Source organism: Cetorhinus maximus, chromosome 11 (assembly GCF_964194155.1).
Source record: "Cetorhinus maximus chromosome 11, sCetMax3.hap1.1, whole genome shotgun sequence".
In the NCBI taxonomy this organism is placed as follows: Eukaryota; Metazoa; Chordata; class Chondrichthyes; order Lamniformes; family Cetorhinidae; genus Cetorhinus; species Cetorhinus maximus.
The window spans coordinates 24349400-24365559 of NC_135889.1; the positions used below are offsets into that span (position 1 = coordinate 24349400).

Genomic DNA, 16160 nt, shown 5'->3' on the forward strand with positions numbered 1-16160 from the left:
GGTGAGTAGTTTTAATCTATAATTTGAAATCTGACCAAGATCAATACAGATGAGGCAATCTGGCTCATCCTTCCAGAGAAACTGGATCTTTTCTCTCCTCCAGCACCCAGCCATCTCTTGAAGGACCCCTGGGTTTTTGTCTCAAAGCCCATTCTAGTTGTTCACCACTCTGTATGAACAATAGGAATAGGAAAAAGCCATTCTATCCCTTGAGACTGTCTTGCCATTCGATGAGATCATGGCTGATCTGTGACCTAACTCCATATAGAAGCTTGTTGTCTCTTATCCCTTAATACCTTTGGCTAACAAAAAGCTATCGATCTCTGATTTTAAAATTTTCAACTGATCCAGCACCAATTGCTGTTTACTGAAGTTTCAAACTTCTACCATCCTTTTTCTTAATCTCACGCCTGAAAGTTATGGCTCTAATTTTTTGATTGTGCCCCTAGTCCTGGACTACTCCCAACTAGCAGAAGTAGTTTTCTACCAATCTATCCTATCTGTTCTTATTAATATCTCGAACTCTTTGATTATACCACCCTTTAATCTTCTATTCGCCTAGATATAAAGATCCAAATTCCATTAACCTTTTTGGTTATTTTTTGTACTTGTTGATATTTCAATGATCTATGCACCTGGCCCCCAAGCCTTCAACACCCTGGTGAATCAGATTTGCACTCCTAAGGTCAGCAAGGTGCTCTGCCCAGAATTATACACTGTATTCCATATATGCTCTAACCAGGGTTTTGCATAGCTGTGACCCTTCAGAGTTCCTAACTTTTCACATTTTAAATAAAACAGATCTATCCCTTTTTTGTTCACAATGGATCACCTTTCACTTGCCTGTGTTGAAATCCATCTGCCACATTTTTACCCACTCACTTAATTATCAATATCTCTGTAATTTTATGCTGTCACCTCTTACTACACAACCAATCTTTGTGCAATCAGCAAACTTGGATATATGGCTTTCTGTTTGTGTTATCTAAATCTTTAATAAAGTGAATAGTTGAAGTCCCAGTACAGATCGTTTTGGGAGACCAGTTGTCACTTCTTTCCAATTCGAATACATGTTCATTATCCCTCTTCTGTCTTCTACTGCATAACTAATCTTGTAACCTGGTCAATAATTGCCTTCCACTTAATCAACTTTAGTTTTATTATATTTTATGCATCAGTATACAAAATATATGAATAAAAAGGAATGCAATTCCAATAGAAACAGACTGAAAGCAAAGACAGAAGTACAGTACTTCTATGCTGATGCTGGTGTGCTAGTCGCTGACATGGAAACTCGATTACAAAAATTCATAGATTGCCTATCCTATGCCTGTAACTTGTTTTCCCTTAATATGTGTCCAGAAAATTGTGGTAATAGGGCAGGATGTCACATCTCCGCCCTTGATCACACTAAACAACACCGTATTGCTTTCACTTGGAGTATTTGTGACCCGAACTCTGCTCTTTTCCTTTTTTTCAATCTCTAAACTATAATTTTAACTATTGTTTCTGACTGAACCTTCCCCTCCATTAAAGTCCTTTGTAGAGCCATATTTATCCCACCTGAAAGGACCATTATCCCAGCTTGTATCAGGTGCAGCCCATACCACCAGTACTGGTGCTGGTGTTTCGTGAAATGGAATCCTTCTCGCATCACTTCTTTAGCCATATGATCCTATATCCCTACCCTTAACACTGTTTTCCCCAGTATATGTTAGAGTAATCGTAATGTCCTAACATAATTATTCTATACACCTTTGAAATTTAACAACAAATGTGCTCCTCTATCTCTTCGTTGTTTGTCTCTTTCAGTTAAGCCAAATAGATTCAGCCTTAGAATCCTTTCTATTTAGAACTGTAACATCATCCTTAATCAAGATTGTCATACCCCCCTCCTTTTTACTGCTCTCTCATTCCTGAATATGTGGGAATGAAGAGTATTAGAAACCTATTCCACTTTGAGACAGATATCCATTAATGCAACAATGATGATCCCATCTAGCAACTTATACAACCAACCTTATTATTTGTATTGCAACTTGTGAATGTGGAATTGAGCCACAGACTATGCAACATCTCCTGCAATGCTTATTGCTAGAGGAACCCTGCACTGTTGCAGATCTTGCCGAATTTAACAACAAGGCGCAAAAATGTGTCCAGTTCTGGCTGGGCCATGTACATAAATAAAAGTAAAAAACTGCGGATGCTGGAAATCCAAAACAAAAACAAAAATACCTGGAAAAACTCAGCAGGTCTGGCAGCATCTGCGGATAGGAACACAATTAACGTTTCGAGTCCAGTTCTGTTGAAGGGTCATTCGGACTCGAAACGTTAACTGTGCTCCTATCCGCAGATGCTGCCAGACCTGCTGAGTTTGTCCAGGTGTTTTTGTTTTGGGCCATGTACGGACTGTCCGTGGACATGATAAGAAGAAGATTTGTATTGCGGACATTGTACATACAATTTCGTACTTCCTTGCTCATTTTTGCTATTTTCCTCAATCTATCCTAATTTTTGAGATATTTCTAATTTTACCACTGTTTATGGGCAGGATTTTGGTGCTGGGCAGGGGCGGTCAGGGAGCCGACTGCCGCCCACGATTGGCTCCATGCCGTTACCTGTGCGGGTGAGGGGAGGAGGGCGAGCGGGCCTAGCGCGACCTTCAAGCATGCGTGCGAAAGAGCGCTTCAATCTCCCTGAGGCACAGAGCTGCCTTGGAGATGAAGCGCTGTTTAAAAATAATAATAAAGAAAATAAATAAAGGAAATAAAATTGTCATAAAACATGTCCCTTCACGTGACTTTGTCGCATGAGCTGGGACATGTTTTTAATTCAAAAATAACATTTTTATTTGATGTTTATTTGCTTTAGGAAACCTCATCCTGCTCGTGGCTGTAAATGTAAAGGTTGCTTGGCCTTTTTGCTCAACGGGCAGCATAAATTTGAATTTAATTAGTTTCTTAATGGCTTTAATAGGCCTTTTAATTGTCGGCGGGTGTGCAGCTGACTCCGGCGTGATCCTGCTGAACAAAATATCGCGAGACTGCAAGATGACGTTGGGATGCTCACCTGAGCATAATGTTCTGCCTTATATCTTTGACCTCTGATTTAATTTCTGCTGCCATCTGCTATTTTCCAGTTCCCTCCCCCTTACCAAATTAGTTTGCACTGCCCTCACGACTAGTTAACGACGAGAACATTGGTCCTCGAAAAAATGCTGTTCCATCTTGTACAGATGTTCTTTTCCCCCAGAACTGGTCTTAATGCCCCAAGAATCTGGAACCCTCCCCCTTGTACCACTTCTCCAGCCATGCATTTATTTGCACTATCTTCCAGTTTCTGTACTCACTGGCACATGGCACCGGGAATAATCCTTTGAGGTCTTTTTAATGTGTAATGTACCCACTCGGTGATACCCTTGACCATGGCACCAGGGAGGCAGCATACCATTGAAATACGAGGTTAACTACAGCATAAAAATGATGGCCCTGTGTATTCACACACTACTGTTAATTCTAGGTCTGTACTTGGAACTACCCCATCCCAGTAAAATCTGAGATGAGGCCACACCAATTTTTTCCAGTCATGTTGGATGTTCTCTGTGCCAATTCTTAACTATTGGAATCCATAATATAATTTGGTTCAGTTCAACCACCTGTCACTGGGAGAAATGAGCAACTCAGATTTCATGTTGGTCTTTTAACTATTTCGATGGTCTGGTCATGCAGTTGCTCTCAGTAACTCGACCAAGCCCTGGATTGTCTGTGAACTCTGAATATTAAGAATTTGTTTTCTAATTTTACTCAGTTTCTGTTGAAGTATACCTGGTATTTTCATTATCAGAATGGCACATATATGTGACATATTGCTGTTTAAAACCAGAAGCAAAGAGTAATTGAAATTGAAATCTGGGGACTGAGATGCATTAGGTAGTGATAGTGAAATCGCAGAAACATTAAGTAATTGCTTCAGTATTTACCAAAGGGGTGGTAATGCTGCCACCTGTCACACTGCCATGACATTAGAAGATTGAGATTAGAAATGATATAACTGCATAAAAAGAGGAAAGTTATTAAATTAGATAAATCCCCTGGTGCGCAGATTTAATTTGTGCATTTCAAAAGACTCTAGGAAAGAGCGAAGGGAATCATTTACACTATTATACATAATTCATTAGAAAATGTCTGCTGTTAGAATACTGGTGGATAGCTAACATTATACCTATGTTTAAGAAGGGGGATAGTTCCCTGGACATGCTCTAAAGATGAGTTGACTTAATTTCGGTGGGAGGCAAGATAATGGAATCCCTTCGAAAATGTAAATGCGAGTAGGCTCTTTCCACTTAGATTAGGAGAAATAAACACGAGAGGACATGGCTTTAGGGTGAAAGGGGAAAGGTTTAGGGGGAACATCTTCACTCAGAGTGGTGAGAGTGTGGAACGAGCTACCATCTGACGTGGTAAATGTGGGCTCACTCCAAGTTTTAAGAATAAATTAGATACATGAATGGGAGAGCTCTGGAGGGTTATAGACGAGGTGCAGGTCAATGGGACTAGTGGAATAATATTTTGGCACAGACTAGAAGGGCCGAATGGCCTGTTTTCTGTGCTGTAGTGCTCTATGGTTCTAAAGGAGAAAATAGCAAAACATCTAGAAACCAAAAATATAAGGAAGTAGGCAATGTGAATTTCAAAAGGCAAAATCTTGTTTTACCATCCTGATTGAATTTCTGACCTCCTTTGAGAATTAACAAGGGTAATAACAGTAGATTTAATTTTTCTACATTTCCAAAAGGACTTTGTTGAAGTGCCACATAATAGATCAGAGCACATGGGAGTTGGAATAAGTAGCAGAATGGATATCTAGCTGGCTGAAAACTGAGTAAAAGATTCACAGTGGCAGAAAGTGGGGTCCTACAAGGATCAGTGCTGGGAGTGCTGCTGTTCACTATTTATGCTAACCATTGAGACGTTGGAAGCAAAAATAATTTCTGAATTTGCAGATGGCACCAAATTGTGTCAATCAAAGAGTGGTAACAATCTGTTAATTGAATCACCCCACCAGCCTCCGCATTCAAAGGATCATCCTCCGCCATTTCCGCCAACTCCAGCATGATGCCACCACCAAACACATCTTCCCTTCACCCCCCTTGACGGCATTCCGTAGGGATCGTTCTCTCCGGGACACCCTGGTCCACTCCTCCATCACCCCCTACTCCTCAACCCCCACTTATGGCACCTCCCCATGCCCACGCAGAAGATGCAACACCTGCCCCTTCACTTCCTCTCTCCTCACCGTCCAAGGGCCCAAACACTCCTTTCAAGTGAAGCAGCATTTCACTTGCATTTCCCCTAACTTAGTCTACTGCATTCGTTGCTCCCAATGCGGTCTCCTCTACATTGGAGAGACCAAACGCAAACTGGGCGACCGTTTTGCGGAACACCTGCGGTCTGTCCGCAAGAAAGACCCAAACCTCCCTGTCGCTTGCAATTTTAACACTCCACCCTGTTCTCTTGCCAACATGTCTGTCCTTGGCTTGCTGCATTGTTCCAGTGAAGCCCAACGCAAACTGGAGGAACAGCACCTCATCTTCTGACTAGGCACTTTACAGCCCTCTGGGCTGAATATTGAATTCAACAACTTTAGATCTTAAACTCCCCCTCCCCCCATCCCCACCCCGTTTCTTTTCCCACCCCCCCCCCCGCTTTTTTTCAATAATTTATATAGATTCTTCTTTCCCCACCTATTTCCATTATTTTTAAATCTAAAACTAAAACCTCTAGTCTTTCCACCCCACCCCCACTAGAGCTGTACTTTGAATATCCTGTCTTCCATTCTTAATTAGCACTTTTCTCAGACAAAGACCACCACCTTCAACACCTCTTTGACCCTTTTGTCTGTGACATCTTTTGATTATCTGCTCATCTCCACAACCATCACACCACACCCTCAATGTGTCTCTTCCCCCCCCCCCCCCCACCTTAAACCAATTTATATTTCTCCTTTCTTCTAACTATGCTCCAGTTCTGCCGAAGGGCCATGAAGGCTCGAAACGTTAACTGATTTCTTCTCTGCCGATGCTGCCAGACTTGCTGAGTTTTTCCAGGTAATTCTGTTTTTGTTTTGGATTTCCAGCATCCGCAGTAGCTTTTAGCTTTTTGTTTTTATGTTAATTGAAGTGTCTATTTGAAAGTGCATTGGTTTATTATTGATGTATTAGGAGACTCTGGGAGGGAAAAGAATTAATAAATCTCCATGTATTGACTTCTGCATTGATTCTTGCCTTGCTTATGCATTCTCTCCTGCCGTTTCCGAGCAGTGTCTCTCGTGGCCAACCTTCTGTGACCTCTCCTTTTACCCCAACAGAATCTTATTTCTTTCAATCACTCGTTTCAGCACACCTTTTAAGATGAAGGATGAACACTTTTGAATATTGCTGTACCATCGAAGCTTGCCAAAATTGCATATTTCAACCCTCATTGACAGTCCCACAGCTTTGTCTGTCGCTCACACACCTCAAGTCTCGCAAAAACAGCCAAGTACCAGCTAAGCAAAAACAAGTTTTTCAGTTTGCATCCCCTTGTGTCAGTAGATTACTCAAGAAAATGTCAAGACCAATTGGACTGCATCCTTCCGAAGGCCAGGCCCCACAGACCTAAATGCAGGGAGTAAGAGAGGGGGTCCTGTTAGGGAATACAAGAGGGTGATATATGCTTAGTGGTGCAGGGCAAGGCTAGAATAATGAGCACTTTGTATCAGTGTTTAGAGGAAGAGAAACCTGACAAAATATCAGTAGAAGTGAAGTTAGTCAAGGCAATGCGTATGATGAAATTTGAGGGAGGAGGTACTGAAAAACCTTAGTGCAGATAAGTCACTTGGTCAGGATGGCCTGCATCCATAGAACTATAGAAAAGTTACAGCACAGAGGAGGCCATTCGGGCCATCTTGTCCATGCCAGCCCAAGGACACCCAGGTGCCCTTTCTAATCCCACCTTCCTGCACCCAGCCCATAGCCCTGCAGCTTACAGCACTTAAGGTGCAGATCCAGGTACTTTTTAAAAGAGTTTAGAGTTTCTGCCTCTACCACCAACTTGGGCAGTGAATTTCAGACACCCACTACCCTTTGCATAAAAAAGTTCTTCCTCATGTCCCCCCTACACGTTCTGCCACTTATCTTGAATCTATGTCCCCTGGTTCTAGAATTCTCCACCAAGGGGAACAATTTTATCCTGTCCACTCTTATCTGTTCCCCTCATAATTTTGTACACCTCAATCAAGTCACCTCTCAGCCTTCTTTGTTCTAAGGAAAATAACCACAACCTATCCAATCTCTCCTCATAGCTACACTTTTCTAACCCTGGCAACATTCTTGTAAACCTCCTCTGTACTCTCTCCAGACCTGTTGCATCCTTCCTGTAATGTGGTGACCAGAACTGCACTCAGTACTCCACTTGTGGCCTCATCAGTGTTTTATACAATTCCAACATTATATCCTTACTTTAATATTCTATACCTCTGCCAATGAAGGAGAGCGTTCCATATGCTTTCTTTACAACCTTGTCTACTTGAACTGCTACCTTCAGGGACATGTGTACTTGTATGCCAAGATCTCTCACTTCATCCACCCCTCTTAGTATATTCCCATTTATTGTGTAATCCCTGTAACTGTTCGACCTCCCTAAGTGTATGACCTCACACTTCTCTATGTTAAAATCCATCTGCCACTTTACCGCCCTATCCACCAACTCCTCTATATTGTTTTAGAGATGATGGCTATCCTCTACACTATCCACTACTCGCCAATCTTTGTGTCATCTGCAAATTTCCCAATCATGCCCCCCAAGTTGACGTCCAAATCGTTAATATATAACACAAACAGCAAGGGTCCCAACACCGAGCCCTGTGGAACATCACTTGAGACAACTTTCTATTCGCAAGGGCATCCATCGACCATTACCCTTTGTTTCCTGTTACAAAGCTAACCTTTTATCCAGTTTGCCACATTACCCTGAATCCCATGGGCTTTTACTTTCCTGACCAATCTGCCATGTGGGACCTTGTCAAATGCCTTGCTAAAATCCATGTACACAAAAAATTCCATGTTAAGGGAAATGAGGGAGGAGATAGCAGAAGGGTAAAGGCAAAATGTTGCGGATGCTGGAAATCTGAAACAAAAACAAAAAATGTTGGAAAAACTCAGCAGGTCTAACAACATCTGTGGCGAGAGTTAACGTTTAGAGTCCACATGGCTCTTCCTCAGATCTGAAGAAGAGTAATACGGACTCGAAACGTTAACTCTGTCTTTCTCTCCACAGATAGCAGAAGGGCTTGCCTTAACCCTCCAATCACCCCTAGATATGGATTGGAGAGTGGCAAATGTGACATCCTTATTCAAAAAAAGGTTGGAAGGAGAGTCCTAGCAAATTTAGGCCAGTTAGTTTAAAATCAGTGGATAAGATTTTGTAAGCAATAATTGGAAAGAAATCAGCAAGCACTGAGAGAAGTTTGAGTTAATTAAGGATGGCCAACAGGGATTTGTAAAAGGATTGTACTTAACCAATCTACTGTATATCCTTGTGCAAAAGTTGAGTTTCTAAGGCTAAATTTTTAGCCAAAAAAATAGGGGGTCGACTTTTACACGAGTAGTGTATTCAAGGGGTTGAAATGTACCCTCACTCATCATCTTGCAATTGCAGAGTTGCCAGGTTGGAGACTGTCAACCCCAAAAGGAGCCAAAAAGTATTTTTATTATTGAATTTTTATTTATAAAAGCCTCCATGGAGGCGGCAATTAATTTGTGTACACTAAATTCATCAAAAACAAAGGCCATTATGCGAATTTATGCAATTTCATTCAGTTTTTTTTCATGGCCAGTGTCTTCACTGATGCAGTTTCTCTCCAAATTTGCTCACCATTTGACCGGCTGGTATGTCAAAATTCATGGGAGTAATGTTCCCAATATAGGCCAATCTGTATCCATTCTTTTGTTGATGTTTGATTATAAACTGGTGAAATGCAATAAGTTCTCCTGGGAGACAGTGAAATTTTGGTCTTGAGTCGCTGTGCAAAATTATATCTATTTATAATCTCAACACCATCCAGAGCTGGCTTTGAAATCTGCAATGCCTAGTTTTCTTGCTTGTTTTGGGGTGAAATTTGGATAGATCTGCGAGAAACTGAGAATCTATTTTGGTGATTTTCATTTATTTGCAACTTCATTTCCCAACTGTTTACCATAACCTAGGCTTTCCTCTGTTTACACAGCTTTAGCAGCTGCCTAAGAGTAAATGTGCAGAGAGCTTCCTCCAATTTCTAATGCTCTTCTGTGATATTATGAATTCTCTAGTTGCTGCACAATTATTTGTCTGCTCTAACCTCAATGACTTTGGCCAGGATTTTCCAGTTGTCAGGTGGGGCTTGGCAGGGGTGGCTGCCAATCGGGCCGCGACTGCCATTTCACGCTGGCTGGCCAATTAACAGCCAGCCAGCATGAATCTGCCTGTGTGGGGGAGGTGGAGGGAGTGGGAGGTGGAGGGAGTGGGAGGAGGGCGAGTGCAGAAGTTCACGCATTCACGTGCAGTGCTCTGAAGGCACAGAGCTGCCTCAGGGAGCTGAAGCTTTTTGAACATAAAAAAAAATAAAGAATCTGACTCGTCACGTTACAAATTATTTTGAAAATTTTTTATTTTTAAAACTTCACTGATTGAAACCTCATCCCACCCGTGGATGAGGTTTTGCAAAAAATCCAAAGGCCATTTGGCCTTTTTGCCTGCCTGCCAGCCAACCGTTGGACGGGCAGTGAAAAATTTCATTTGATTAGAACTCTAATGGCCTTAATATGCCTGTTAATTGTCGGCGGGCATGCTGCCAACTCCGCCTGCGCCCGCTGACCGAGATATCCTGACGTCATCACATGTCGTTTTGCACTCGTTTGGGTTGTGTGCGTACCCGCCTGACGAGCACAATATTCTGCCCTTTAAGTTTGAATTGGGCTGTGTATCTGCTGTTCCTTCGTTGCCATATTAGAGGGCGGGATTGGCGGGAACGCAGTATGCACCAGTGAGGTGGTAGCCTTGGTATCAGGTGTTGACGTACAAACACGAGGAGCTGAACAGCCGCCTTCAATAATGTGCTATTTTATGATTCTATGAATGAGTAGGCTTGCAGCAGGGTGAGTTTGACTTCAATTTTTGGCCAGAATTTGGTGTTGGCTTTTAGACAAGATCAATCATTACTTGTACACGATAATTGAATTTTTTGATGAAGTGAATGCAGTGGATATTGTCCATTTGGATTTTAAGGAAGTGTTTGACATGATACCACTTAGGCTGGTTAACAAAATTGAGGCTCATGGCATTGATGTGTCCAATTGAATAATAAATTGGTTGAAGGGCAGAAAACAACGAAATGTGGTGAAATGGTGGTTTTTTTAGGCTGGCGAGTGGTAGACAGCAGTGTTTCCCAAGGATCAGTGCTAAGATTACTGCTCTTTTCGCTATATATAAATGACTAGGATCTTGTATATATATTATATATATACATTTTATTCATTCATGGGATGTGGGCATCGCTGACTGGGCCAGCAAAATGACTGAAGCTATGTCTGGCTGTGACCCTGAACAAAAAGAACTTTCTGACCATATAGAGAAGCTTTTACCTCAGGCCATCTACGTTTCAGAAGGCAGGCCTGGCCACTGGAGTCTACCAGTCTGTTAGGACAAGAACCTCCTTTCAAATTCTTAATGGTTGGAACATTAATAACCTCAGGAACCCAGACAAAGGAATATATATATATATATATATATATACACACACACACCCTTTGTCAAAGACAAAGTGGAGAGGTGAGAGTCATATGACTCTCTAGCTGGGAGAACCAGTTTTGCTGCCATCTTCCAGCTAGCAAGCAGCTGCTCAGAAAAAGGGCTTGGTCAAGGTTTGAATACCTACACTGTTTCTACTGGAACCTCTGAGCTCCTATACCATTGCCTATAAGACTATAATTCATCTCTACATGCCTATCCCACCACGGAAGTCATCTCTACTGGAAAAGCGAATTATCCAGCAACAGTTTTCAACTTGCCGACCTCTGAAGGAATACACCATTGATTTTGGATTCTGTGCATGAAAGAATAATTCTTTGCTCTGTGGTCTTTGCCCTGTAAATCTTGCTCTCCATCTCTCTTTTATTGTATGAATGCACTGGAGGCTACAAAATGACACCCCCATCCCCCATGTTGGAGTGTATGCGAATAAACTAACCCTCAATCTTGAGTTTGCTGTGGGAATTATTAATAAAAATTGGATCACACCAAAACTGAGGGGTTAGGAAATATGCTACCGCTTATACAGGGGGAAATCAAAATCAAAACATCTTTCTGCTTACGAATGGGTGGTGAGAGGAGAAATCAGGGCTGTTTAAATTAAATCCCCCTGTCCCATCCGTCCATAACAGTCTAATTGTAAGGATTCTGTTTGAAATGGCTGATCTGAGCCAATTTTCTAATGGACTTGGGCTCACAAAACTGCCTCCAGTTTGGTACTAAGTTTTGTTCTGCATTTAACTATGCTGTGACTCACCTGGGGGTGACAGGTGCTGGATGCCTTAAAGGAGAAAGCCTTTCATTTGTTTGTACCTGTATTAATTTTTGTACTTCAATTAGAGCAAAAAAAATGAAAGAACTTTGGACAGTTTTAATTTTGGAACTTCCCGAATTCAAACATTATATGTAATAGAAGATCAAAGTGGGTGGTGTTTCTTTCAGCTTCCAATAGAGAACTTGTAGAACTAGGCAGCACACTGTGATAAAACGAGCTTTCCTTCACTTGACTGCTGCATGTGGCAATCAGTCTTAATGCTTTATGTTGTATTCTTCCTCTTAAGGTGGGACTGGCAATTAAACCAGGTACAACTGTAGAAGACTTAGCTCCATGGGCAAATCAGATCGACATGGCCTTGGTGATGACTGTGGAACCTGGGTTTGGAGGTCAGAAATTCATGGGTGACATGATGCCAAAGGTATAATTTCCATTGTATTTCCTAAAACTATTTGTATTTTGTGGCTTGTTGCAGTTTTTGATCAATGAAGGAATTGGTTTCATATGCAAAGTAATAGTTCCTACTAGTATAGATTAGTTTCTATAGATAAAATCAAAATACTGCAGATGCTGAAAAACTGAAACAGAAAATGCTGGAAAAATCTGGTCTGACAGCATCTGTGGAGAGCGAAACAGAGTTAAGACAACTCGAAACGTTAACTCTGTCTCTCTCCACAGATGCTGCCAGACCTACTGAGTTTTACCAGCATTTTCTAGATTAGTTTCTACTTGTTTTGGGTGAGTTCTGTTTAAATTCATCAATTGCAAGATCTGTACATTCCTCTCTATCCTAATGTAGGCATAGAATCTTGCCATACCTGTTACGAGTCTGTTCCCATTTAACTGTGGGACATGTTCGCTAGAATATTTTCCTCAACTGATTGTCAATTTATGGAAGAGCTTTGGAACAGAAAGCAATTTGTTTGTCTTTTGTTTTAGGTCCAATGGTTGAGAACACAGTTTCCTTCTCTGGATATTGAAGTTGATGGAGGTGTGGGACCAGACACTATTCATAAATGTGCAGAGGTATTACGCTAACAAAAATGAAATCTAGCGCAGAATCTGTGGTGTTTAACTGCTTCCAACAGGATGAAATTTCTTCATCCCACTCATCACTTTTTTTTGCAAGTCCGCTGTAGTCGTGGTGCATCCCCTTGGCCTACTGTGACATTTTCTCAGTGTCTAGAACAGAGGCTGAGCTTGTGGTCATGGATGTAGGACTCCAGATTGACTCCCCTGTTTTCTTATTCTCTGCTCAAGATGCTAACCTTCCATGATATAGTTCTGTGGGTGTTCGCAGCTGTTTGATACTGCACTCTAGCTCGGAGTGTCAGCAGACTTTGATGGGGCAGCGGGGAGGAACTACAGACAATGCTGATCCAACATTGTGAATCACCAGGCAATAATTGGGAGCAGGGTGATTTTTTTGCCCTAGCCTAGGAACACTCAGGACATTTGTAGTATCTGAACTTTGCCCTGGCTGAGATCAGCTAACTCTGAACAGAACCAGAATTGGAAATTTCTGGTCTGCATGCTCATGCAATGCCTTTCCATTTAGCAATATCAGGCGCTCTCTCCAAAACTGAGCTTGGTGTTCTCTCTTTACGCTCTCTAGTTCTACCTTACATACAAAATGTTTATACTTGCAATTCAAGACAGGTTGGTTTGTATAAATCACAAAATCCAATAACTTAACATCACAACCATCCTGAAAAGTAATCCTCTGCCCTCTCAGCTGCATGTAAAAGGGTTTCATGGCACTATTCAGCGAAGGGCAGAGGGTTCTTCTAGTCCATTGACCTAGGCTTATGCCTCAACCAACATCATTAAAACAGATTATGGTTGTGTTGTTTTTCTGACTTCGCTGGGCACAAATCAGCTGCTAAATTTCCTGCATTTTACAGCCTCTGTCTAGTGTCTTTGGATCTCCTTGCCCTTTTATTTTCCTTTCACAATCATACACTTTCACTTTATATTCAAGCTGTCTTTTTAGTTTAAGGCACACTCCCATACCTGGGTTTCTTCCATGACATAGAACTGACCCAAGTCCTGCAGAACTCATTTCTAGAGTACAGTACCTTCCAATATTGATTAAATTACCCTACATCAGTGCTACCCAAACTTTTTTCCACTGTGATCCCAGAGTGAGAGCTGCAAGAGTTTGGGGCAAGGGTGGGGAGGGAAAGAGAGATTTGAGAGAGCAAAGGGTTTAAACTGCAATGTCTTATTAAAAAGAAAATACCTGCCTTCTCTCAGCCTTTTTTGGAGCAGAAACTAGGCCTTCAAGATAGATCCGCTGGGCTGCGTCGTCATGTTGGGGTGGGGGACACACACGACTATTTAAAGGGGTCTTGCAGCTATTTCTCATCTCGTGACTCCACTAGAGATCATGACCCACAGTTTGGGAAGCCCTGCTCTAGATACTTTATAGTCAGTGTGATTTTTATTAGTGTTCAACAAGTACAGAATGCAGATTTAACAGGAAGCAGAGAGCTTCACAAAAATTGGCTTTGTTGTGTGATATTAAACCTGAAATTCTTTCAGGCTGGAGCAAACATGATCGTATCTGGCAGTGCAGTCATGAAGAGTGATGACCCCAGATCTGTGATAAACCTACTCCGAAATGTTTGTGTGGAAGCTATTCAGAAGCGCTGCCTGGACAGGTGAAATACCAACAGTGTAACTCTTAAGGAAGCTCTACTGCTGGTGGTGTGGATATGAACTTAAAACACTGTCGTACTAAACTAACAATTGCAACAAACTCAATGTAAAAGTTCAGATCGTTGTGAGCAGAGTACTCTGCAAATGCTTAACTTTCTATTGTTGAAACACTGCTCACTCTCGATACCCTTTCTGGTTTGAATAAAGGTACCTCTATGCAAAACATTACAATGTAGAAGCATTTGTGTGTGAAGTATACAAACAGATAAAAGAGATTCTGGAAATCCTCAGCAGGTCCAGAAGTATCTGTGGTGAGAGAAACAAAGTTAACATTTTGGTTCTAAACAAAGGTCATCAATCTGAAAAGTTAACTCTGTTTCTCTCTCCACTATGCTGAGTATTTCCAGCATTTTGTTTTTATTTTATATGAACAGATATTCATTAATCTTCAGTAAGTTTGTTCCATTTTGAATGAGTTAGTGCGAGAAATTAGGGAAAATATTTTTCTCCTTAGAAACAATTGCAGTTTCATGTTTCAACAATTTATATTTAATGAAACATCCAAACGCAATTCACAGGAGCATTATAAAACAAAGTATGACATTGAATCACAAGGAGATAAGAGCACATGATCAAATGCTTGGTCAGAGGTAGATTTTAAGGGGTGACTTATAAGAGCAAAGTGAGATAGGCATAGAGAGGATATTCCAGAGAGTGGGAGTTAATTGAAGAAACAGTCACCAAGGGTCAAGCAATTAAAATTGGGATTGCAGGAGGATAGATTTGCTCCTTTAATTTGTCATCAGATTTAACCCACAATAACACCATTAATGAATGTTCCAACTCTTCTGTAAGTTGAACTGAGTCTTCTGGTACAAGTTCAATATGGAAGTGCTACCCTTGATGTCCAGTTTTGAGACATCAAAGTATTTTTAATTTATAGCGAGAACTAGATATAACAGAGTGCAGAGTATTGGGGAAGGGCAATTAGCCAAATGGTGTCATACTGGTACCAACAACTTGGAGGGCAAGTTTTGAAGTTCTATGGTCAGATTTTCTGGAATGAAGGACACTGCCACATGCTGGCAAGAGTAAGAATATATAGGTAAGGAGGATCAATGTGTGGTTTGAGGCATGGTGCAGTCAGGAGAGTTTGAGATTCTTGGGGCATTAGGATCAGTAGTTCTGGGGCAGGAGGCACCTATTCAAAGGGGACAAATTGCACCTCAACAGGACTGGGACCAATGTCTGCAACGGCAGGTTCACTACTCTGGTTAGGGAGGATTTAATCTAAATTGGCATGGGGTGGGCATCAGCATATAGATGTAGAAAAGACTAAGATGCTTAAAGAAGATAGTGTCTGATTTTTAAACATTTTTAAAAAAATGCTGGCTTTATTGCTCATCCCTAATTGGCTTTAAGATGGTGGTGATCTGCCTTTAAACCACAGTGCTGTTAGGGAGGGAGTTCCAGGATTTTGACCCAGCAACAGTGGAGGAGTGGTGATATATTTCCAAGTCAGGATGGTGAGTGGCATGGAGGGCAACCTCCATGTGGTGGTGTTCCCATGTGTCTGCAGCCCTTGTCTGTTTAGGTGGTAGTAGTCATGGGTTTAGGTGCTGCCTAAGGAGATAGTCTGTTCCTATCTAATATGGTAATACTGCCTTCTCTAGTACTAAGAACAACAAAGTGTGGTGAATAAGGGTGGTACGCTATAAGCACTGATGTAGTGGCAGTAATTCACCTGTTGTCTCTCTTGGATTTGTATTCTTGTGAAATGTCCTGATGAGTGTGAGATGGGAAGCTTTGACAACAGTGGCTAACAGTAGAAAATACATTTAAAGCAGCAATGGGATAAGAATAGCTGCTCCATTTCTCCAAAGCACAATCACTGTGCTAAG

At 41.5% G+C, this 16160-nt stretch overlaps 1 protein-coding gene across 6 annotated transcripts in view; it reads left to right on the forward strand.

Moving 5' to 3' along the window:
* rpe (ribulose-5-phosphate-3-epimerase) overlaps positions 1 to 16160 on the forward strand; it is a 40032-nt gene that overhangs the window by 18078 nt on the left and 5794 nt on the right. For 4 of the 6 annotated variants that reach the window (XM_078551663.1, XM_078551661.1, XM_078551664.1 and 1 more), the window contains 2 exons: positions 11885 to 12019; positions 12538 to 12624. In XM_078551663.1, coding sequence (XP_078407789.1) covers positions 11885 to 12019; positions 12538 to 12624 — 222 coding nt within the window. Of the gene's footprint in view, positions 1 to 11884; positions 12020 to 12537; positions 12625 to 14142; positions 14491 to 16160 lie in introns of those variants that run through there. The other 2 variants (XM_078551662.1, XM_078551667.1) reach the window with 1 other exon arrangement.